The 26,042-nt window shown below is 37.7% G+C and overlaps 2 protein-coding genes across 2 annotated transcripts; both read right to left on the reverse strand.

Moving 5' to 3' along the window:
- Nucleotides 1-178: 178 nt before the first annotated feature.
- Nucleotides 179-24,602, reverse strand: LOC134530287 (ubiquitin conjugation factor E4 A). The gene is made up of 9 exons (XM_063365002.1): nt 22,835-24,602; nt 13,215-13,412; nt 11,224-11,503; nt 10,322-10,467; nt 9,082-9,231; nt 7,027-7,110; nt 3,730-3,889; nt 2,585-2,747; nt 179-607 (listed from the first exon to the last, which is right to left on the reverse strand). Exons 1-9 carry the CDS (start codon nt 24,382-24,384, stop codon nt 267-269), a joined length of 3,072 nt encoding a protein of 1,023 aa, XP_063221072.1. The 5' UTR covers nt 24,385-24,602; the 3' UTR covers nt 179-266.
- On the reverse strand, nt 13,419-19,756 carry LOC134530286 (uncharacterized). The gene is made up of 2 exons (XM_063365001.1): nt 18,496-19,756; nt 13,419-17,605 (listed from the first exon to the last, which is right to left on the reverse strand). Exon 2 carries the CDS (start codon nt 17,576-17,578, stop codon nt 15,245-15,247), a length of 2,334 nt encoding a protein of 777 aa, XP_063221071.1. The 5' UTR covers nt 17,579-17,605; nt 18,496-19,756; the 3' UTR covers nt 13,419-15,244.
- Nucleotides 24,603-26,042: the final 1,440 nt, after the last annotated feature.

The raw sequence follows: 26,042 nt of genomic DNA on the forward strand, positions 1-26,042 counted from the left end.
GAGCCAGTATAAACAATAAATGTGCTAAAACTGCTTGAATTTGAAGTACAGTACTCAATGAGGATATAAAGCTTAATTACTGCATTTCTTATGAACAATATCTTACTTGTGGTTCATTATGACATTCAACATTCTTGTTCTACAACTAAGAGCTGACAAATAACTTCGCAGAGCCAAGTGAATTAAAATTTCTTTACAAACGGTAAATATCTTTACAATAATACATTTTGTACACGTGACACGCGGAGCAGTCACGGCCTGCGACCTCAGCTGGAATGTCGCGCTCGCCTGCGCTCGGCCACCCACTCTCGGATCCGCTCGCGCAGGTCCGCGTCGGGCCGCAGCATGTCCATGGTGAGTGGGGAGCGGTTGAACGGGTCCGTCTGGTCGCTGAGCAGGTGGCGCGCGATGGTGGAGCGGTCGACGGTGGCGCGGGACGACGGCAGCACGACGGGGTCCGTCATCAGGGTCGACATGATGGGGTCGAGGAACTCCTCCGGGGCCTCGGAGAGGATGTCGTCGTCTTCCTGCTGCTGGGTGGACAGCAGGGCCACCTTCTCCGCCACCGCCTGCAGGTCGGGCACCAGCCCCACGCCTCCTATCCGCACTGCCGGCAACGAGAGACACATGCCACGAGATTAGAACAAGCAGTTTGAACTCAATGCAAAATATAAAAGGCTTTCTGGGAATTCACAAACACGACACACTTTTTTCCACTAACATTAAATTTTCTTAAAATTTGTGATCAATGTTCGTAAATACAGTAAAACTCTGTTAAGACGTTTTTTCAAGGGACTGGATGCTAAAAACTTCTTTTGTTTGGCTCCTAAGGGTCGTAGCATGATATTAATCTAAAAATAAAGTTTGAATGATGATGTGTTCACTGTGATGTTAGGGAAAAAGTATCATGAATGCAGAATGGCTACCAACCACCAGAAACGTTAAGTTTCCCGGATAAGTATTTTCGTGAAAATTTTCTGGTAATTCACTGGAAAATTTTACAAGTTATACTTTCACAGAAAAACTACTTATATATATATATAAACTGAACCAAATAAAAATAAAACATAATTTTGTCTTTCTTGACCACCTACAGCACAATTAACATTTGAAAGTGGGGTAGGACCCATCATATCTTATACCAAAATTGTTGTTTAAACAGTACCTACCAATCCGCAGAAAATAAATTTATTTTATAATGTATACTAACCCAACTTTAATTACATAATCTATGTTCATAATTTTAAAAAAAATTCGGAAAAATATGAGTTAATATTTTTTCCAGAAAATTTTCCTGCTCGCATCTCTACTGAGCACAGCCATTTTTCTTATTACAGTGAAGCACTATTAACTTTTCGGTCAGGGAATGACCAAACTCAATGTTATGTTACAAAGATTATAAACTTAACAATATAAAAAATTGCTAAAGAATTACACAATAAATTATCACCTTTCAAATAAATTTTTTTATTGCAATAACACCCTGCTCTCAAAAAAACATCTCATTTTCACCTCCATGCAACTTTCCACTATACCAAAATTTCTTCCCACATCACAATTTCCCGTTTCTTTAACAGTTTTAAGTACCGTATTTACTCGCGTAAAGGCCCCGCCCGCGTATAAGCCCCCCTCCTTGTTTTGTAAACATTTTTGAGAAAAAATTTAAAAACCGTGTTTTTCTGGGTTTATCTGAGGGCAGGGCAGCTTGGCATGCATCAAACAACAAGCCATGTATTGTGAGCGGCGGGAGGTGATTTTGTAAGCGGCAGTGATACAGAGACTGGTATTATAGTTTGTCCGTTCTCAGTAAGACCGATGTGAGGCATGCCAGATGTAAGCAGTTAGTTCTATCTCAAACGACATAAAGATAAAGAAAGCTGGACTCGCGCGCTGCCGCTGTGTTGATGTGGAGTGTTGTCAGAGAAGAAGAGGGGAAGTGAAGGAGGAAGGGAAGTGGGTCAAGGATTCTAACACTCCTTTGTCTGGTTGGCTGGCTAGCTGGCAGGAGGGAGGTTAAGCCACGCCTCTGCCTCTCTCCCCTCCTGCCACAGCGCTGCCTCTGCCTCTCTCCCCCCCTGTAATAGCGCTGCCTCTCCCCCCTGCGGAGTCGATGCCTCTCTCTCTCCTGCCGCGTCGCTGCCTCCCCCGTCCTACCTCATTCGAACAAAGACGCACGACTTGAAAAGAAAAATCTATTTTTTCCTCCAAATTCGCGTATAGGCCTCCTCCCCTTTTTTGGAGTCAAAATTTGGGGGAAAAAAAGGGGGCCTTTACGCGAGTAAATACGGTAGATGACTGAAACTACAAACCATCGGTAATCATTGCATCTTTCTCATAGATCCACACACTCACAAACAATTTGTATTCGTCTTTGTCATTAAGCAACCGCAGGTTTTACCCAACCTTGGAGCTTGACAATACTTGTGACATGCGTTGCCATGCGGCAATTGCCATGTATTAAATAAGCTATACACCATGCTTTTTTCAGCACAACATTTTTAAAAAAAAAGTTGTGTTATGTTTGTTAAGGTACATACAAAATTAATTGCAGGATAAAAATAAATTGGTTGGAAAAGAAGCTCACCCAAGACATCCTCAGCAAGGGTGAACAACTGCGGGCTGTATGAACGACCATCCTGGGACACCGCGATGCAAAAGGCTTCACTGCTGTACAGGTGGACGTAAATCTTGCAAATGTTCAGGACTGTGTTAGCTGGGTCAAAGTCATACTCCTTCTGGTCCTTCACCTGCAAACAAATAAATTCATGATCACTTCACACTGATGTCATTTCGATTTCTTCAAGTCTTAATATGAAGGATCTGCCTACCTCGTGCATGGCACATAAATATATTTTTTTTTTTCTCAGAAAGAGATCTCTGTTTTCATATACAATATTGAAACATTTTCAAACCTTTCCACTTAGTTGAAAAATGCATTGATTTCCCATGAGCTAAATCTTTGCTATGCACATCAAAGCTCATATGATGAGTATATGGATAACTAAAAACTTCAGTTTTCTGGAAAGCAATTAGTCAATACATAAATGAAGTTCTAAATCACTTCAAGACCATATAAAAAGAGAACTGGCACATTAAGCACTGATAGTAAGAAAACAGTTAAGAGAGTGGATAGCACAGTGTGTGTAGTGCCGAATTAAAAACTATATAGTAAAAAACCCTTTAATAATTAAAATTAAAGTAAAATAAAAATATTTATTTTAAAAAACTTCCAGATTAGTACTCATAATAATGAAATAATATGTGGCACCAGATCAATTTTAAGCTCGTGAACATGACATCATTACATACTGAAAAGAATATGAAATTTTTACTAAAATGCTGGATACATTGATTAGACAACATTTATTGAAACCTTTTGGTCCCATGGAATATGAGAAAATGTTTTATTAATCCTTTTAGAATATTCAAGATCATAATTATGCTTATAGGATGTTTTGCGCAGTAGAGTTTTTAGAATGATCCAAAAGGAAGATGAACTTCAAAATCTACCTGTGCCTGTAGGCTGAGTCAAAAAAGTAAATTATCAATTATATAATCTAATAATGACAGTAATGTCCAATACTATTAATAAGAAACATAAAATTACATCAAGAAATACATATTCATTTGTCATCAACACATATTTGGCTATGATTAGTGAATAACATAATAAGTTAAAATGAACTACGAACACAGCAGACTGCAAATAATAACTAAATCAAAACTAACCTTAAAATTCTTCTTTTTTGGGCCAACCAAGTGATAGAGGAAGTAGTTAAGCATAGACGCTATGCGATCCACCATCGTTGGGTGACAAAAAATAGAGGTGATCTCAGACGTTAAGAATTCCAGTGTATGGATCGTCTCTCTGCCCAAGATGTTGTCAAACCTGCACAAAATTAAGGTATGATTTTTACAAGCAAACAGTACTATCCATGTTAGCCAATGATGCTGCTAACTAAGATACGGTGGACATTACCTCAAGAAGCATAGTCAAATCCCTAACTTAGCTACTCCAGATTTTATGAACATAGCATATTTTAATATTTACAAGCACTGCCTGAGAAACTGGTGAGCAAATAGAAAAATCTCAGAAAAATGTAAGGTAACGGAAATAAATCCAGAATACGTTTACTAGTTTCTAGTGATAAAATGGAGAAATTTGAGATACTATAAAAGTACAGTATAAAAGTACTAGATGCAAAAAAAAAAGTGTAACCTCATCCAAAACTGACCAACTTGTCTCTTGCCATCCGAGGATGCTGGTCCAACCAGACATGTCACAACCACACTAGTTTGCATCTTGTAGTTGTGATAATGTCAATTTTTTCATGTTAAATACAGTCAAACCTCTCTGAAACGACCCCTCATTGTTCCCAGGAATAGGGTCTTAATAGAGGGGGGGTCGTAATAGATGTTTTCCGAAATTTTCAGTTGATTTCACCCCCCCCCCCCCCCCCATTCCAAACCGCTACTCGCTAAGAAACCAGCCGTACAATGGTAGGATGCTGTCACTTACAATGCTAGACGGCTTTGCTTTAAACCCACTTCAACCTTCATGACAAGTCCGTCGCCCTACAGGCCACCTCTAAAGAAAATATGTCAAAAGACAGTTTATTTTTACTGGTTAGTTTACATGTACGTTTTATGCTTGCCGTAGTTAAATACACTAGAACCCCGGATTTAACGAAGCAGTGATTTTACGAATACATTCTCGGGAACCGTCAAAAAAACGGACATTTTGACCAAAATGTGAAAATCAGAAGAAAAAAATAAAAAAAAAACGAAATGAAAGATCATTAAAATCTGTTGATTTTAAAACACAGCGTATTTTTGTGTCGGCTTGAAAACTTCCAATAATGTTCATGTAAGAATAACAAAAAAATAATGGGACAGTTCCTTTAAAAATATGGCAGCGGTAGGTTCTGCAATGCGAATGGGCGCACACTAAGTTCGCCTGGCTGGCTGGCGGCAGCGGCTTCATGACGCATAAGCTCACCCCTCCCTCCCCTCGTTAACATTCTTCAAGGCTAGCTCATCCCTCCCAGACACACAAACCATCTAGTGTCCTCCCTTATAACACCCCAACTTCGCTCTCCTTTGAAAAACCTTCAGTGAGAAAATGCACTTTTCACCCTCCCTTCTCCCGTAAAATTGGGCTATTATGAATGGGGTACTAAAGTGGTGAGGGAGGGGTAAGATCATTGTAAATATTTTCGGACCCCTCCCTCCCCAACCAAACACGCCCAAAAAAAAGTATGTCAAAATATGTCACTTTTCACACCAAGTTCGAGTTCAGTCATCTCTGGCAAGGAATTTACAAGCTTTCAAACTTAAATATAAATGTATTTTAATAGCAAGGGTCCTATGAAAAGGAATATACCGAATAAAATCAAGCTGCTGTCACCAAACTAAGCATAAAACAGCCCAATGCGTGGTCGCTTCGTTATTGCTCGCGCGAGAGGCGAGACGTGGAATGTTAGAAGAAAGATAAATGTGAGGGAGATAGACGGCAGCCAGTGTGTTTCCTGCGTGGGGAATAAGTGGCGTAGCTTTTTTTTTTATGCTGGGTGAAGCGACCTTTTTTTGTCAACCCACGGGAAAAGATAATTGCTTGAGCTGTCAAAATAAACATCGCTGCGGCAGTTAAAACAAGTCGAGGCGGGCGTGCATCCAGTCGGTCGCTGTGTATATCTATTCGAAAAACATAACATCTCAATTCATAACAAGATTCCTTATAACCTACACGTATTGCCGGATGTTTTCAGCCAGATCCATGCAAGTTTTTTAGCCACGTTTTGAATGAAAACAACTGGCCAGCCAGTGTTGTGCCCTGTTTTGCGGACACATAAAGAAAGCTTTTATCAATTTGCTGACAGTTTTAATATATTTTTACTCTCCTCATTAAAATGAAGCAGATAACGTGATTGTTAACAAGTTCAAGCAGCATCCGAGATCGGCCGCAGCGCACGGTACGGGGAGAGGGTGAGCAAGGGCGAGCGAGCGGCCGACTGCATGTTTACACGCTGCGGCCGGAGGGTTTTTCCGGCATTTAAGGGACGTGGAATGAGGGTTGTTAAGCGCTGACAGCGGTCGACAGGAAGTGGTATCTATTTTTAGATATGCGCTGCCTACATCAGTACAGTACTCGGCAAGAGAAACGCATTAACACGCTACTCACCACAAGAAACTTATTTTATGTTTGATTTTCTTCCGATTTTCGGCAATTTTTTCATGGTTCCTCGAAATCGGGTTGTAATAGAGAGGTGGTCGCAATAAATGGGGTCGCAACAAAAAGGTTTTACTGTAAGTTGATACCAACTTGTTACATGCCATCGACATGGCAATGTTTTCTGTCAAATGTGCTGCTGTTGCATCTGATGAGAACTCTTCGTTACACAGAATACAACTTTTTTTAAATTTAAGTCCATCATCTACACATACAAATATAGCATTCTTTCATACATGCATCTTTCACTGTGAAATGAGAAACATTTCTGATCAATTGTCTGCTTGTTCTTCTAACTTGCTACACCATCATTAGACAGTTTCTTTAAATACAGTAAAACCATTTTTAGAAAAAAACACTTCATAAAATTTCCTAGATAGTAAATTTTAAAAATGAACACTGGACCTATAAATGCAAACAATTTTACCCATTCAGTAAAAATCCCTGATAACAAGTTTAAATTTCTAAGTACCTTGAGAATTTTCTGAACAAAACAAACTATGTGGTGAACAACTTTTAATTTTCTTAACTGTTTTACAAGCAAAAATGTTTCATGATTCCTATTTAATATATATTTCCCCTGTAATGTTATACTGACACATCACAATCTGGTTTGGTTTTCATTACACTTTAAGACATCCTTGCAGGATAAGGTGCAGCGCTAGACATCCATGTTAATATGCAACCCTGTCGTCCAACCACCCCATATCAACAAAGCAGCTACAATAATACCTACATACATTCTTCAACCCTGCTGGCTGGCTAGTTAGTGTGTGCACTTTATTTCTTCGACTGACCTCGCGATCATGCCGGTGTGGATGAAGTGAGACTCGTTCTGTGACCGCTCTTGGGCCGACAGGCGCTGCCATTCGCCTGTATCCCTGCAACACACCTCGCCCAGCATCAGAAGACATTCAAAACAAGTACAATATTGTCGCAGGTAAAATAGAACAACTCTTTGGCTTTTAAGACATAACATGTTCTAAGAATATGTACGCTAATGCACCTGCTTACTACACCAATACCTCACTTAGCACAACTAATGTGTTCCTTCCTAGAAATGTTCATGTTATTCAAAATTGCATATTCTGAACCATTATTCTCCATAAATACCAAAATTGAATTAATGTGTTTCAAAATGTGTAGGGAAATATTCTTTGCATTATTTTAATGCATAGAATAACACTTGATTTTAAATATATCACACCATTTATCTTTATAAATGTGACACCGTGAACCGTGATATGGGAGATAGGTGGTTACATAATTATCTTCAGTAAGTTGGGTTGGCTTTCCCAGCCGGGCGTGACGTTCAACACACGCCATGTACCTTTCCGCAAACTTTCGAAACCATCCTTTACTGGCAGTAAAACTGATGTTACTGTCCGGATAATTACATTTTAATTTTTAAAAAATTGAAAGTTTTTTTTTCTTCCACATATTATCGCTTGATTCACACCAATCCTGTCAGGCCCATGATTTTTTTAATTGAACCATTCATTTAACAACCTTTCCATGTGAATCATCTGCTCATTTCTATTTCAGTTTCTAATGTCAAATAAATATATTCCTGCTAGTACAACCAACACCATCAGACTTACATAAACATTTGATTTGAGTCCTTATTTCATTGGATTGTGCGCACAGTTGACTCGCTTAAAACTAAAGAGAGACCAATATATGTGTAGCCTTCATGACATTCCGCATGCCGTTAATACTTCGAGTTTTGTCTCAAGACAAAGAGTTTTACGTTTTTTAACACTTCTTGAACACGATGCATTACACGCTCGCTTGGAAGCCAGGATTAAAACCCAGGTGCTTTCGCACATACAGTTATCAGCAGACCTTCATGCGTGCGAGTCCCCTCCCACTGTATATACTGTAGTTCATCACGGCCCGGTCTGTGGCCGGGCGACAACGGTACGGCCTGGTGGCATACGCATGGATACTTGATCCGTTACACTCTATAGCCGCAACTGAACTCGCCATAGCTGATGTTTTTAAAACAGCTGATAGCATAGTCTGGCCTGCACACACAACTCTTCCCCCTTGCATTCCCTACCCCCTTACCCTCTGCACAGTTACTGTATGCCACCGTATATCTGTTGTTTACCAAGTTAAAACCAACTTTGTGACATCATGCCTGACTATTTCTTCTTGCCTGTGGTGATTTCGATCAAACTAAAATTTACAGACGTGCTATTCAAGACTGGGGCAGTATAATTAATATTGTGGTAAATGAATTTGCGCAATTTGAAGACAGGCTAAGTGAGGGATTGGTGTACTATTTCAATACTGTTTCAAGCTGTGAGAACTAAGAAACCAGTGGGGATATTTCTTACTTGTGACAGAAGTACTATCTAGCCTAGTTGAAGTACTAACCATATCATCAGTGACAGCCTAACATTATTATTTTACTTGTGGAAGGTCTATAGGAAACAATTAAATACATTGCTATTATCTGCAATGAGACAAAAATAATAATCATGGTAAACAATTTGAAATGTAAGCCAAAGACAACAAAATTTAAAATATTAGTGATAATGTAGTATTAAACAAGTTCACTAAATGGCAGGTATAGTTGTAATCCAAAGAGTTGTCGACTGTTATGTCAACATTTTTTATTCCTTTTATGAAGCTTATACTACTGTCCGATTACTTTATGAAGTGCAGCTCAATTGACAGACAGACAGACAGATACATGAGTTCTTTAAAAACACACTACCACTTTTAAAATCTCTCATTTAAAAATGTATTCAGTTTCAGGTTATCCAAACTTTGACTCCTCAAGGTAATTCTGAAAGTAGGAGAGCAAGTAGAAGGCTGAACCACAAATGCACAATGCAACCAACCTCGCTGTCTGCATAGTCCGCAGCTGTGCCATGTTTGAGAGGGACTCGTCCAGGAGAAACACAGCATCGTTCATCAGAAGGTTGATGAAGCGAAGGAAGATGGGAGGGTTGACAGCTTCCATGTTCGCCTCCGCATCTTCCGCCAGCTGCCTGCCGCCAGCACAGGACACCTTTCATCATCCTCATCGATAACAGACACGCTTGCATGTTCAAACATACAACAGTCGTCTTTAGTTTTTACCCCTTCATGATGTTTCAGTGTAAATATATGAAATTTGAACATCAATCCACCAAATAAAACAGCACATTTTAACAGTCAACCCCTTAATTTAAAAGTACCTGCAATTAAAGGGGAACAGCCTCACAAATTTTGACTTTAATGACTTCCTCCACCCCAACCCTCCTCCTTTTCATCAACAAACAAAAAATTATTTTAGCATTTTACATTGGCTCATAATCTTGCTGTTTCTTGTTTAACATAACCAAAACATCCACTAATCAACTTTATTTTCATGGGAACCATTTGAGTTTTAATATCTAAGGTGACACCAGCCAACTAACTGCAAGTGCATGGCTCGTTAGGGCATATCTTAACATAAAATTACACCAGTGCACTGCTGAAATGTCTATTTATCTAAAATGGGGATAGGGAGAAAATGGATTAAGTGTAATTTCAAGACGTTTTATGGTGATTCAAAATCACCTTAGGGGCAAATTTAAAACAATTTTTGCCATATATCTTACTGTGTATCATGTTATGAAAAAATGACAAGGATAGACCTGTTACAATCCCTAAATTTAAATGCTGTGGGCCAGCAAACATATTGTTTTCTGTATTCCATTTATGCTTTAAGTTTTTGGATGATTTCTTGTCTTCTGTAATTATTATTTTAATTTTTATGTTTCTTAAGAATGTAACATGTACCTAAATTCACTATGCTCACATACTTGTAACTTGTAATGTGGGGTTTGACGTCATCAAATGAGTAATGGGACAATTATAATCATAAATAATATATAATAATGATATATTTATAAAGATTTTGTAGATTAATTTATACTAACAGGATATTATATGACTCAATTAATTGAAAAACACACTCTTTTAAAACCTCTAATAGAATAAGATAAAAATCTCATTTTTCATGTTCCTATACACTATGAGACTATGACATCACAATATCACAGATAAAAGACAAAAGTGCATCACATAAAAAAGCAAATCACAACATGGCCTTACTTGAAACACTGACGGTGTTCCTCAATCTGCCACAAATAGTCCATCACAATGTACATGGGGCGCCGGTAGTTGAATTTCTGCTCGAATGCCACACTTTGCCCCGTCATTTCTATCCCCACAAAAACCTCCAGCAGGGTGCGTACAATCTGTAATCAATCACGCGTTGCATAAAGAACTTGACATTCACCACTAGCATCTACAGTGAAACTCACTTTGGAAGAAATAAAATCAATGAGACAAGACATAACATTTTATCTATCTGAGCACAAACTAACCCTTGTCACAAGAAACAATAAACAGTTGTAATTTTGTAATGAAGCACTAAAATTAGGTTATTAAAGCCACAATAAAGAACTACCTACATTGAAAATGAGCTGACGGATATGTCCAGTACTAAAAAATCAATGTGATGAATATTTTATAATCTTTTAAAAAAACAGTTACAAGCTTTCAACCGAGCACTGCAATTTTAGTTCTGTTACGACTCCATTGTAGTTTACCCGAAAATGATTCTTGTAACATGTGTATGGTGACGTGTGTGATGGCCAAATGCATCCTGAATTCCAATGCATATTCAAGAAAATGTTATATTCTTTATGAATTTAGGATGTTACATTCAAATCCCTATAACGCTTGAAAATATCTCACATCCGAAAATCATTTGATTGTAAATTTTGACTTATATGTGTTGTTAACAAAGAGGTCATAATAAACGGACACATGCTTCGGGAGTAAAACTACCAACATTTGCCTGGAATGATTTTGGAAAACCACAGAAGCAGGACGGATGGACTGGGATTTAAACCCAATTCCTCCCGGCTGCCCGGACCTGCTTGATGATCGAGGTCATCTGGCACTTGTGAGGACAGCCCGAGGAAGGAGCGCCACTGCCGACTGCTGACCTGGTTGCGGTGCGGGTGGTGCCGGAAGCGGTCCTGGGAACCGGGGCCCAGGGCTGGCCGCTGGTCGTCCTCGCGAGGCAGCAGAGACTCGAGGCACTCGGCGAGGCGGGCCCGCAGGTGGGGGTTGCGAGCCCTCTGCGGGGAGCCCATGAACACCAGCGCCAGCGTGACCGAGGGGTCCATCAGCGAGGCGCCCTGCCCCTCGAAGATGCGCGGGCTGAACCGTCGCGCGAATCCCAGGAACACGGCCAGGTTCTCCACCAGGAACTCCGGGACACATCTGTCACATCACAACCACACTGAGCTGGCACAGCGCGTTGCAATATGAAGTGTTCCACTTAGGCCTTAAAACATGAAACCTACTCGTCTTAATTAGAGCTGTGCCGATCCGAATCGGCAGAAGCTGCTTTTGCCGATATTTAGTTGAATTGGTGTTTCTGCAGATTCATAATTGTTAATTTTCGGCCTATATTATTGAAAAATAAAAGTGCCTGTTATAACCTAAAAATCCACCAGTACTCTTTTCACTTTTCGTACTAATACATACTTTGAACATAATTTCTTAGATGTGTGTGCCAGCCAAACATACCAAACTTAATCCTATGTTCTTGAATTTAATACCTTGTAAATAAATACATCACAGCATGGTAAAGTTAGATAAGAACCAAAACTTGCTCTATTTAGAGCATGGCTACCGCTACAGACAACGGAAAATACCAACTGCTTGAACTGCAAAGAAATATTCGTAATATTGTGACGGAGACATTTTTTAACTAACTTAGGAAAAGTTTTTAAAATTGAACTAAAAAATAATAACCAAATAATTTTTTTTTTCAAATAGAATATATTAATTTTGTTTAATGATAGGTCTGATTCAACAAAAGTTAGCTCATTAATGTTTCTTGTAATTTACGGGAACAAATAATTACTATATACTAAACAAGATCTTATAATTTAAAGTATCTGAAGAAATTGTAAATTATACCCAGCTAAATACTACTCTAAAATTAAATAAATTAGTAAATTGTAGTCAAAAATGTAAAAAAAAGAGTAAATAAAATTGTATTATTTAAAAAATAATTCCTATTTTGTGGGAAGTCCGTGACTGTACTGTAAATCCCCTTTCTGAGGGCCCATTCTATGAAGAATCCTCCTCTTGTGGGGAAATACTCTTTCTGTAGTTAATTCCCAGTCACATGTGCAGATTTGCTGGACTTCAGTTCTTTGATGTTATAACTTTTCTGGTTCAACATGAGTGGCACAAAGTCGAATCTTATTTTATATAATTAAATATTAAATAATTAAATTTTCCAGCCTTCATTAGTAAATTCATGTTTCAATAAGCTACTAACAGGTCATCAACAAACAAATGAAAATAAGCTAAAAAATGAGAGTTAAAAAAAGAGAGGTATGTTTCATTTGTAAACTAAAATACATGTGCATTTGCATTGCATGCTTTTCTTAGAATGAGTTATTTGAATCCGTACAGCTCTAGTCCTAATATGTCATCAGTCGGAACACATATTAAGTCTACTTTTGTGCAGATGTCGGAAATGTTTGCCAGAAGTCAAATACACACATGACTTTAAGATTAGCTGAACACACTACATATATGTTCACTAATCACCTTCCCATGCTCTAAATAAAAACTAATCATATATGATTTTTACTACACTTGTTTAATGATTAGTTTCTGCGCAATTATCTAGTAACTAACAACCAAGATTAAAGAATGTTGTGAAAGAAAAAGCAAGAGAGAGTTGAACAATGACAGAAACATACCAAAGTTTCACGAACAAATATCAAAATTTACAGTCACAGTGCATTATTAAATGGCAGTTTAATTTTTTTTAGTTAAGACATATAAAATATTTTGTTACTATTTCCGAGAGTCCACTTCATAGCTGAAATTTTTTATTTTATTTTATTAATCCTGCAAAGTTCCAGGTCTCATTAAGTCCGTCATCACGAGATAGTGCAAGATGACTTACGCTAGTGTCGGGGCAGCGGTGTCCGGGAGGGGGAACACCACGTCCCGCATGCGTCCCGGGAAGTAGGACGGCCCCTGGCTGCGGCAGGAGTCCTCGTCGAGGGCCACCTGGACCAGCCACACGGCGGTGGCGACGTGGAGGCACACCATGCCCTCCATCGCGGTGGGCTCCATCAGCGCCCCCCGCAGCGACAGGTACCTGCACGCAACAGGCCGGAGGGACTTTACCCCTTGGTCACTGTTGTCTATTTCTTATGGCTCCACATTAAAACATCAATACTTGTGTTTTAGAGTGGTTAAAAGTAAATAAATGAACAAAAAATTGTACTATTAAATACCTGCTCTTAAAAAATACCACAGATTTATGCCTCATACCTCATGAACCCATAAAATGATTTTTTTTTAAATAAAACAAGAATGGTGCAATCAATTTTTTTAAGGGATTTTTTTTTTTTTAATTTTTAAAATTGTGATCTTGTGAGAAATCAAATTTGGATTTTTCCATCGTATTAATTTGTATTTTTTTTTTTTAATGAATGAGCCCCTATCGAGTTGTATGTCTTGTGAAAGTCCATTAAAAGAGTTTTAAAATGGGACTAATTTGAGCTTTCTAACATCAATCGTTCCCAAATTACAAATATTGTTCTACATCAGAAACATGCAAAATTTGAGTTATTTTGTAAATTAATTGGGGGGGAGGGGAAAAATCACTCGCTTAAAAAATGTAAAAAAAAAAAAAAAAAATTCATTTACTTATGCAGGTAAACTATAAACAAAAAATCATTGAAATCTATGAGGGTCAGGTAGAATGTGTGTGCTGAATTGAAGTGAAATCACCCCTTCATTATGGCTTTGGACGGACGTAAACTAATTTTCTACTACAGTACAGGAAAAATAATTTTAAAATGATCCCAGCAAGACTGTGTTACTGAGAAATCTCTAAGGGTTGCTACAAGCAGCAAATTCTAGCCAGTAATAGGTTTATGTGTGGTTACAAAAAAATGTTTGAAAATTTATATTATTGTATACAGAAATCTTCAATAAAATAAAACAGTCTCTTATCTGATCTGCAATGTCTTCAATATAACTTAGACCTATATTTAATGTTTATTTTATCTAAACCCGGTGTCAATTTATCATAACTGTTTTATGCCATTATTTTTTCGTCCTTAAATATATAATTTAGTTTTGCCATTGTCTTTAAAGTTTTAACTAACTGAACGTATTAACCACCACATTTAAAACAAAATTAAATTTAAGAGAACTCCTCTACAGGCAAAAGTTTTCACTTTGTAACACTAAGGTCAGCAACAGGCACCAAAGTAGTGATTAGGTACTTTACTAGATGAAGGCACAACTTCAACAATATAGTATTCTATATAGGTTAACATTTTTGGAATTGTTATTATTTTGCCTCATTTTATTTTTGATAGTAAATTTAATTACTTCAGGGTGTCTACCAAACTGAGCTAGCAAAATTCCTGTACAATTTCTGTACATTCCTGTACACTTCTGAGAAAATTCCTGTACAAAAGTTTTGCACTTTACTAACATAACAGAAACTAAATTATAGTAATTTCTAAGTTTCAAAAATTTAATTTGCAAAGATATTCAGAAGATTTACAAAAATAAAGATGATTAAACAAAATTTACAAACATATGCAAGCATACATACACATGCCTGAACACTTGGTCTTAAAAGGTTTATTTGAAAACCTGTCCGTGGTAACAACCCTTTTAGTAACGTATCCTGATAAAGTTCAGCTGTATACCTTATAACACTTCTGCCTCAACACTGTGACATTTATACAAACAATATAAACACACTACACGACACTATTTTCAAAACAAATTATGATAAAAACATAAGTGACCTTGTAATATTTTATACATTACACCATTGATAACACAAAAATACAATTTTTATGAAAAGTTAAATTCTAGCCTTCAATTTTTTGTAAATGACTAAATTATTTCACAGGTCCACAATAGTCCGAAAACTCGATTTCAATTCTAAGTAAGTTATGGTACTTATTTCTGCAGCTCCTTAACACGTTCGTTGATGATGGACACTTCTCGTTCAGCATCCTCAATCAACTTCCTTTTCTTCTCCTTAAGCTCTCGAAGCTCAGCAGCAGCACGTTTATTTGCCTCCGAAAGTTTCATAGCATCTGCGTTCGCTTGTCGTTGTTCATTGAGTGCTTCTGTATACCTGCAATGCGCATTTCTTACTGAAAGAATCATGGGTTTTGTAATGTCAAGTTTCATCAATCCACCCTCATAGGTTACATGGTCATAAATACGACGCTGTGCAATGACAGACGTTTCTTTCATATTTTCTACTAAAATCTCTTTATTTACAGAAAATCCACGCTCTAAGGGTGCATTCCCATGTGATACGGTTAGGAGAAGTTTAACTACTGGAACGAGGTTTTCATACTCCTTTTTACCATCTATCAACTTCATCCAGAACGCGTCCAGTCGAGTCTCGGATCGTGAATATGTCTTCAGATCTTCCATTACAAGTGGTTGTGAACACAGAACCTTGTACTCACGGTCAGCCCTTTCTACTGTGGTAGCAGAAAAAAGATTTGCTTTAAGAACAATTTCAAGAGCAGATGTAAGTTGTTTGCAAGCATCAGCATTTGTAGACATGTGGCACGGGTTCAGACAATTTAATGCTTTGGTCAAAGGATATTTCAGAGGAGACTTTTGCATTAGTTTTACTACAAAATGCTGTAGAGCAGTGCGACAATCTTTACGAAAGAGTAAAATATCTTTTTCGGAGACGTTCTTGCACTTTCCCAAAGCTAACCTTGTCCCATAACCAAGGTCAACATTTTTAATGTCTTTAAGACAGATAAATGAATTGCTCTCATTTTGCTTCAAAACGTCTATTTTTTGAAGAGAAGTACTCTCAAGAACATTCTTCTTGACAATTTTCGTCATAGCATGCTTCACTAAAACTGTTAAAGCATCATAGAGGAATGGTGCCATTGGAGCATCACATTGGAATTCCTTTAAGAATTCCTCCACATTTTCAGCCAGTCCCTCAAAAAAAGCTATTTTAGCTGTAAGAAGATTATCTTTAATTGCCTTTGAAACTGTTGAAAAACTACGGCATGTTGGTTCCTTGGCTGTGCCTTTAACTGAACTTATGTATTTGTCAACATGTGGCAACATTTCCCTAGCTCTTTTTGCTACTCTTCCATTCTCAACCCAGCGGATTGAGCATACCTTCAGAGGAAACACATTAGATCCAGAGGCCTGTGTATAGTCGCCTCGTCGACCCGGAGCCTCTTTGAACAAATAGTATAAAGCTCTGAAGAACTCCATTATGTCCCAACAAGTCTTCTTGATACCAGTCTTAAATGCATTATGAACAGTGTGCAGTCCACAAGATCCAATGTCAAGAAATTGTGGAGCATCTGGAAAAGATCGGGTATCTTCAGCCAAAAGTTTCAATAATTTGAAATTTACATTAGGACCATCCATCGACAATTGAATGATCTTCAAAAAATCCAAATCTTCTAGGCCTGCTTTTATAGCTTTAAGAAGATCTTCAGCAGTGGTGTGATGCAGGAACACTGATGTTACATAACGAGAACATACTCTGTTTTGTGAAATGTCCCAGAATCTTGCAGACAAATCCATTTGTTGCTTTTGTGCTACTTTATTCATGCTTTCGTCAAAACCCAAGCTAAAAAAGTCACAACTGTTAATGCGAGTTTTAAGTTCACTATGGAAGTAAGGAGATAGACCATATACTATAACATAGGAAATCTTATCTTTTTGAAGTTGCATGCTGTTAGCAATATAATCGTCCGGAAACATTCTTTTGAAGAGGCTAACACTACTAGCAGCTCCTCTGAGGGAATCGTGGTTCATGACTGTTTGGAGGCACCACAATGTTTCAGCACGTGTGACTTCATCTCTTTTAAGATAACTACTTAAACCACGGTTGGTTGATACAGTATGCTGTTTTACTTGGTGCCCTACCTGTGAAACTTCACAACTGCTAGCAACAGTAGAGCCCAAACCTAATGAAGGGAGCTTCGATAGTGAAGACACAGAGGAAGCTTCAGCTACAGCATTTGCTACTGCAGTTGCCACATGAACTGAACCGGCTTTTGTAGTCCACGTGTCAAGAGAGGTGGACTTCTCAGAGCTACTTAATCTAAGTTTGTGTTTGTTACCACTTGAGTGACTGACAACAGCTGTTCTTCCCATGGACTCAACCGAGAAAATAGTTCTACAGACTGAACACCTGGCAGAATGATTGCTTCCATCGACTTCTTGCAGCCATGGAAATTCTTCCTTCCATTGTGGTTGAAATGAATTTCTTCCTCGAATACGCCTAGCCATTGAGGCAAGTATAAAGGAATCACGTATCTACAAAAACATAAAAATGAAAAAAGGGTAAATTTTGAAGACAGTTAACATTAGGAGTATTTATAAATGCAAGTAAAATAGGATATAAGAATTTATACAGGCCATATAATACTTTGTAAGACACTAATATTTAAAGTAGCTACACCCGCCCCTATAGTAATTTCATAATTGGTTAGTGAAAAACAGAGCGCTAGTCAAATATATTTTTTTTCCATAAGTGTGTTAGTCAATGAAAATAATTTGTTTTCCAATCATGCTTGCCTAACACCATTTTAATCAAGATACTATCGCGTATGTTATAATGGAGGAAATACATTTAACCTCCAGTATGCTTTAACAAAGCATAAACTAAACACTTTATATTATTATTTAGATTATTTAATCAGTTAACGTAATTCCCGACTGTTGTTTACTAGAACAATTTGTTTGTAACTAGCCACTAGAGAATCCTAATGACTGAAGTTAAACTAGCCCTGGAAGATTCTGGCTTTGCTCACCAGAGCAGCTGCTGACATGCCAAATGTAATACAAACAGTGGCTGAAAACTCGGTCATCGGAGATATTTCTACATAATGCAAACTATAGAAATATATCTGAAATATGCTTAAGACCATAAACTCTGAAAGACGCGAAAAGTTATTAAGGAAAGCAAAATAGCGTTTGTTTTTCATCACACTATTAATTCGTTGCATTGAATTAATCTTACGCGAATAACATTGCCATTAAACGGATACAATAAAATTTCACATAAATGAAAGAAGACAAAAGGGCGCTACTTCAAATTATGCTGTAAATAACAGACGTCGTTACTTAAAAACAGCAGAAATTGAACAACGTTACTCAAGGAGCGGGTGTAAACGAGATCAATAAATAATAATGATGGTACTCACGTTTCAAATCCGCTTCAAAAAACACGCAATATAAAACTAAGGCATCCTCAAAGAATAAAAAACGTACAATATTACGCAGTAAGCACTGATTAGGTAAACAACACACGCAACATAAAACTAAGGCATCCTTAAAGAGAAAAAAACGTAAATTATTACGTAGTAAGCACTGATTAGGTAAACACACGCAACATAAAACTAAGGCATCCTTAAAGAGAAAAAAAAGTAAATTATTACGCAGTAAGCCCTGATTAGGTAGGTAAACAACAAAGTGAATTACTAGAGACGTTGAAACTACTGACGAAATGAAAAACAGAGCGAGAGAAAATACAGTGTCGCCAGCAAATTCTTCTTAATATTCCCCTCACATCTCTGGACCGAAGTACGGATTGACGTGCATTAGAAGCTAAAGCAATTACGAGTCTCTAGTATGTTTTAGCTAAAATTATCAGTCCGTTCTTGGACTTCTGATCAAGCAACTGACATAAATCTTATTGGTCTGTGCGAAGGCTTCTGTATTGAGATATATTTAAAAGTGAAAACACTTTGAAAATTGCACGAGCAAAGAAAAAAAATTCCCGTACACTAAGCAAAAATCATGTACAATTCCCGTTTTTTTCCCGGGTTGTGAAACTCATGTACAATTCCCGAATTTCCCGAATTTCCCGGTCAGTAGACACCCTGTACTTAAAACAACTTTTCAACCTTTTAACACATTTAAATTAGCTTTTGATAATAGGCCTATATAAAAAAAATTACATAAGTTAATAGGTAGGCTACTTTACACAAAGAAGAGTTCATTCATATTTCTTTTAAAATGTTTATTTTAAAAATGATATTTACTTCACAACTAAAACTACTAATTTTCTAAGTCTTTGATTAAGTGCTTAACCATGTTGCAGGGATTTAAAAACTGTTGTTTTGAGAATAAACTTTTTTTTTAAACACTCAAAAATATATGAGTAATGCTAGACATACAAACTTAAAGACATTCACAGATTATGTAAGTTAGATAGGGACTAAAATAAATAGAGGTAGGTGTATACTACCATGGTCTGACGAAGATAAGATAAATCAATCATTTGTGTGATAGCACAGTTGAAAACTGAATTGACAGTCGAAAGAAAAATGGCACCAAAAGATAACAGACTAGTGGTATTCAACCTTTTTCGCATCAATGACCAAATTTTTTCTCATGATATTACTAAAATCATTATGATGACTGTTTTCATGACACTAAGAAATAGCGGTAGAAAATTATATTAAAACTTAATAAAATAAAAGTAAAAAATTTGAAATTTAAAATTACAAATCATGTTCAAATGCTATTTATAGGAAAATTTAAAGTAAAATATCAATATGTAGGCCTATGTATACCTAAATTCAAAAAATTTTAACTTTGAAATGTGTTGTAATTCACTTATTTCCATTTGCATATTATTGGATACATCCTTGACATTAGTAACACTAAATTAAAGGTAACATCTAAAAAAGTTTTTGTTGGCTTTGAAAACGCACATCAAAATCGCACCTTACATCACAGTGTAAGAGTGACATCATCCAGGGCTTCACCCACGCAGGGCCTGCTATATCGCTATGTTCATGACACTTCCCACCGCGACGAACGTACTCGCATCTGACATGTGTTGCTGAATAGTGTGTCACTAACCCCACTAACTTCCACAAGAAGAGACGGAGTAGAATCAGTGCCACGCTCCCATAATAAATTATTTTATAGTGTAAATCTTTCTTTTCACCCTCAGTGCTGTGTATTCCTTTCGGGATCTCGCAAACATTCTATATTTTTATTTTATTAAGTATATTAACCAGAGGAATGCACCCGAACTTGTTGAAGGCCACCAAATTATTTTATAATTATGAACAGTAATCTTTACACATAAATTCACTACATAATTTTTATGCTTAAAGATGTGTGTGCAGTATTTTTTTTAAGATTGTAACTACGTCTTTCATTTAACGTATTAACTGCATTACTTTGAATAACCCACAGTCAGTTTAAATTGGCTTCACATGCGCAGCCATCGCTCCCCCAAGTCGCATCGCATCGGCACCCGAGATACGACGCCTTCCGCACTTCAACTTTTGAATCTCCACCATCCTGGTATATTAAATTATGTTCTAAAACAATTTTAATCATCCTCGGAGCTTACCTCGGGGGCTCCACTGCTTATTTAATAAATGGTAATCCGCAATACGGAGTTCAGACATTACCGCAAAGCCTTCAACCAACCACAAGGTGGCTCTGGACATCACCTAACACTATTTGTGTCGTTATGCTTTTCTGCATTTTAAAATGTAACATCAAGTGTACGAGAGGCATGTGATGCTGTGGCACGTAATAAATATTATTACCGAATCAAGTGTACGTCTTTCTGCATTCGTCCATGTGTTAATCGTTTACTGTGAGACCGGCGTGTGGGACACCTATAAAAGCTCACTTAAGTAATATCATCACATAGAGGCCAGGTTCTGACACACCAAATTAATTGTGATAGTGGAATACGAGTCACGCTCCCACATGGGCGACATTACACCCTGAGAACAGTGTCTCCGCTGGGTCCCTATCACGGTGGCACCCATTATTTTTGCACAAAAATCCTTAAGTGAATCCCCCGACCACATCAAAGAGAATGCAACCTACTTTCATTCATTTATCCCTATCATAATTTTTATACTGGGATAGATCTGGGAAGCCAGTTAAATCTTCTTTTGGGATCCCTCTCGCCCATTAAAAATATTTATCATCAAATGTTTTTACTTGGTAACATAAGTCATGCATTAAACTATTCTTACATGAGTATCTTAAATTAAAGTCTTTAAGTTGAAACTAAATATCAGTAAGCTATCCGAACTCAGCCAGCCATCCATTCAGAAGAGTTTGGAATACATTTGTAACAAAATAAACTAATTAACTGGCTTCACTTTAATAGGGACAAAGGATGTTCGTCCTACAACTTTTAATTGAAAATCCTTCAACAGCAATTTTAAATTAGACTTGTACTCGCAGCCACTGTAAAAAAAAAAAAAAAACATGGTAAAATGCATGTGATAATGCAACATGTATTGAAGAGTCGAGGAACTGAAGAAGTGTATATACAGTTCTTGTAGAAATTAACAAACCACTCATCAATTACAGTTTGTCTCAATAAGAATTACGTTTTCAGAATTCTTAACTTCAGAAGGCTCTCAAGCCGTAACTTCGTTGCTGATCTTCATTGAGTATCAGTTTGACGATGTTAGTTTTTTCAATAGCGTATTTTTGAAGTGAAATTTCTAATGCGACTTCCAACAAGGTTGCGTTAAACATTTAACGCTACCAGGGAGGGGGGGTATGAAAGCACTGTTGCGTTAAACGTTCAACGCTCCTGGGGAGGGGGAATAGAAAGAGACAGAGCGAGAGTGAATGCGTGGCACTCGAACGCATGTGCGTAGTATTACAGGCCAATGCAAGAGGGAGAGAGAAAGAAAGATACACAAAGGTAGAAAGTAGGAGAGAGAAAGAGAGTGAGTCGGTAGATCCCAAGCACATGCGCATGGTATTCTTGCTATGCAGCGAAGTAAACAGTGTGAGCGTCGTGAAAACCAAAGGGGTAACTACCATTGATGCAGTTTTTGCAAGAAATATTGAAAAGATAGAACTCAAACATTTTGTATGATACTTTAGTTATCATAATCCCATTGTAAATGTAATAGATTTGGATATTTCTCCACTCGAAATTGATAGTTAAAAGATGTGATCAATTGTGAATTATAAGCAATGTTAATAAAGTTTGTCTTAAAGAAACAATATGATTTCACTAAAAATCAATTTCTACCCCTTCCTATTTTCATTTCCACATTACGAAGTTTCACTTCTTCCGCGTGGAGGGATTCCACACACTATTTTTTTTTTTTTTTTTTTTTTTAACATTACTTACATGTATGTTTTCAATTAATTCTGTGATGCCCCAATACGAAAAGATACCAGGAGATCTATGCCTAGCAAGGATAGCATCACAGTCACGAAATTGTCACAAGATGCCTTGCTTGTAAATAGTACGCCTCATAGTAATAGACTGTTAAAATATACGGTTGCTGGAACTTAGCCTGAAGGTCTGCAGGTTGAAGACCACTGCTTTGTGCTATGCCAATTGTGGGCTATATTTATCCTATTTCAACAACTTTTAATGATGTTAAGGAAAACAGAAATTATATACTGCAACAGAATTGGTATGCATAAATGTAGCTTATCTAACAGTGACCAGGTGAAGAGGAAGTATATTACAGAGGTTCTAGCTCATGTTACTATAATATCTAAATATTGTTATTGATGAATTAAAACCTGGTCATTTTCTCCTTCATACGGGCGTGCATGGCTTGCAATAAGTCCAGCCCGTCAGGGGCCACCTGGCTCTGGGCGTCCGCCAGGGACCGCTGTATCTGCGCCAGCTCCTGGTTTATCCTCATCAGGTGGTCCAGGGTCACGCGGAAGCTGAGGTCCAGAGCCCTGTGCGCCAGGAAGAAACACTCGGTGATGAAGTTGAAGGACCCGGCCGCCGGCCGCTGCACACCTTCCTCCGCGGGAATCAAGCACGTCTCCGAGGCCAGTCCGTGCTCCTCCACGGAGCAGTAGGTGGGGTCGATGCGCAGGTACTTCTCCGGGTCGGAGCAGAAGGGCCGGCACAGCCGCAGCAGGACGGCACTCAGGTTCAGCATGAAGCCTTCCGACACGCTCGTCAGGTCCACGCTGTGGGCGGACCACAGCTTCCCGCGACCCGTGTTTGCCTGCAGGCAGTCTCGAAACCACCTCACTGTCCGGCTCTTTGCCTCCGGCGAGCACTTTAGCATGTTGTGGAAAATTTTACACAATCCTTCATTGATACTACCCACGGCTGTCCAGACATTCCAGTCGGTGGTACTGGTTGCCTGAAGAAGGGGGTCATCATAATATAAGTACTGGCCATCAGCATTCCCTGGTAGGCAAGAAAGGTTCAAAAATGAGCCTATAAGTGTGTTTGCGTAAGTACGACCAAGTGATTTAATTTGTGGTGTACTATGGTCTATAAGCACTAAAGAGAGATATTGATTACTTGAAAAAATCTGTAAGAATTCTAAGAACTTCATGTTGACACTAAATAATGTGCTCTTTGAAACATGCATATGGATAGCATCTAGGGTTTTATAAAATGATGTATTTAAAGTTTCTTGAACATTAGTTTCATCTTCTTCCCCTGCTACAATTTCTTGTACAGTCCCATTAATAAAAAGTTTCAACAAAGCAAAATCATACATTTCTTCACTGAACACATCTAGTAATTGAGTGTAAACGTCTTGGTCTTCAAACAACTCTGGTTGCTTCAAAGCTGTTGCCACATTCCTAAAGATCAATTCCTTAATTTTGGTTCCAATGGTATCAAAATTTTCTATGTTATTGGAACTAAGTGTCTCCCAAAAACTCTTAAAACATTCATACAAGTATGAAATAGCATTTCTCTCTACTGTGTAGCTCAAAGATGACGTGAATTCTTTATCATCTTTATTAATTACATGGGTGGAGGGTTCTTCCAACAGAAGCCTTTCAAACAAAGCTTGCCCTAAAACATCGATGTCTGAGAGAAGTTTTGGGTCAGCACATGTCACTTCATCTAAGAACACTACGTTTCGAGTAGTAGTACTTTTATTTAAAGTAAAGCGAAAAACATTTTCAAGCAATTCGTTTATCCTCTCATTATTTTGCCATTCTTCATTAGTTCGCTCACTTGAATAATTTTCTATTGTTGAAACACCGCACGTGTCGTCGGTACGAACACCAGACTGACATACAGCAAATTCTGCAGCTTCATTTACAGAAGAAAACAGCCCTGAAAAGGGGTTATTCCCTAAGTTCGACATGACGCTCAATATATAGATAATCACATAACTGTTAAGAGTCAACGCACAAATATGGCAACATAAATTTCTTCAAAGCGAATCACTTTCCATGAAACCACACATTTTACCTCATTCAGGATGTATCACAACGGCCACCTACGACCTTGAAAAATTGATTATAATGTTGTTTTGATTACTTGATTCTATGAACGTCTACACAGCACAGCTGTTGCATAGATAACGTATTACGATCATATACACTACGAGCACAGCCAGTATTTCGTTTTATTCACCTACGCTAGTACCGCGTTAATTTTATTTATTTATTTATTTATTTATTTTCTTAGCACCCAATAGATTTAGTTGATGAGCAGTGGCTCTCGGTCAACATGGTTACAAAATTTATGAAATACATGTATATGATTACATACACTATTTCTAATATAAGTTATCGTTCGGCTTGTCTGTTATGTTGTACTGTACCAAGCCAGTCACGAACACATTTTCTTTTCCTCTGTCAGTGGCAAAATTCATGTTTCACTGAAAAATTATATTTTACATTCATGAGATGGTTCATAAATATGTAATTGATTAGTAAAATGAATATATAAAGGAAAATATACTACGAACTGTTACGTAGAACATAAGTGAGAATATGTAAAAAGTTGACGCCAGCCGCCGGTGCTCCCTCTGGGTAGCACAGGCCGTTACGTCCCAACAACACTTAGGCTGGGTTCACAATTGAAAAAATAACAGTAACAGTAACAGTAGGTCGTGTGCATAGGATATGAACGCCATGTTTCCTAACCTAACGATTCACAATAGCAGAAAGTTGGTCGTGTGCATGGGAGCGAGGTCGTGCGCATAGGAGTGAAATGAATATATTTTATTTCGGTCGCGTACGCATGGCACAACAGCCAATGAGAGAAGAGCAGGGTGCTTTTTTGGTGGAACTATAAATATGTTTATATTTATTAACCATATTGTGGTAAGAAAATGTCGAGAAAATAATAGTATTATCGTTATTTTGAAAGTTAATATGTTTATTTACTAACACTGTTAACAGATGTCGCATAGTTCGCGAAATTTCATTGGCTGAAATTAACAGTAAGAATTCAATTGTGAACCGATTTCGCAGTTCGCACAGGTCGTGTGCATAGAGGTCGTGTGCATGGCTTGCTATGCACTCGCTTAATTTATTTAATTGTGAACCCAGCCTTAGGCTGGGTTCACAATTGAAAAAATAACAGTAACAGTAACAGTAGGTCGTGTGCATAGGATATGAACGCCATGTTTCCTAAAGGCCCTGTCACACTGTCAAATTTTAGCTTCCAACACCTTCCAATATGTTGGATCCAATATCTTTGAGGGTTGTGACGTCACGTTAAACGTCACTATCGCAGCCATGTTTATTTGAGAGATTGAATGTCTAGAGTTTCCTTCAAATATTTTACGTATAGGACTGGTTCTAAAATATGTTGGATGTTGGATGGGATCAGCCAATCAGAGTTATCTAAAATAAAGCGGCCGCTTTTGTTTCCGTTTCCGAAGTGTAATAGTTTAAATATCAGCAATGGCGAATGGGAAATAAATGCAGTAATTGAATTAATACTATTTTATTTCCTGCTGGAATATGTAATTGTTATTGTATATTTTCCTCCAATTGAATCTGTATCTAC

The sequence above is a fragment of the Bacillus rossius genome, chromosome 3, assembly GCF_032445375.1.
Source record: "Bacillus rossius redtenbacheri isolate Brsri chromosome 3, Brsri_v3, whole genome shotgun sequence".
Classification (NCBI taxonomy): Eukaryota; Metazoa; Arthropoda; class Insecta; order Phasmatodea; family Bacillidae; genus Bacillus; species Bacillus rossius.

Coding starts and splice junctions, on each gene's coding strand:
- LOC134530286 (XM_063365001.1), bottom strand. CDS start 17,578: ATGGCTAGGCGTATTCGAGGAAGAAATTCATTTCAACCACAATGGAAG.
- LOC134530287 (XM_063365002.1), bottom strand. CDS start 24,384: ATGTCGAACTTAGGGAATAACCCCTTTTCAGGGCTGTTTTCTTCTGTA. Junction 13,413..22,834: donor ATGAAGGAGAAAATGACCAG/GTTTTAATTCAT, acceptor TGTTGCGTGCAG/GTACCTGTCGCTGCGGGGGG. Junction 9,232..10,321: donor GAACACCGTCAGTGTTTCAA/GTAAGGCCATGT, acceptor TGCTGGCGGCAG/GCAGCTGGCGGAAGATGCGG.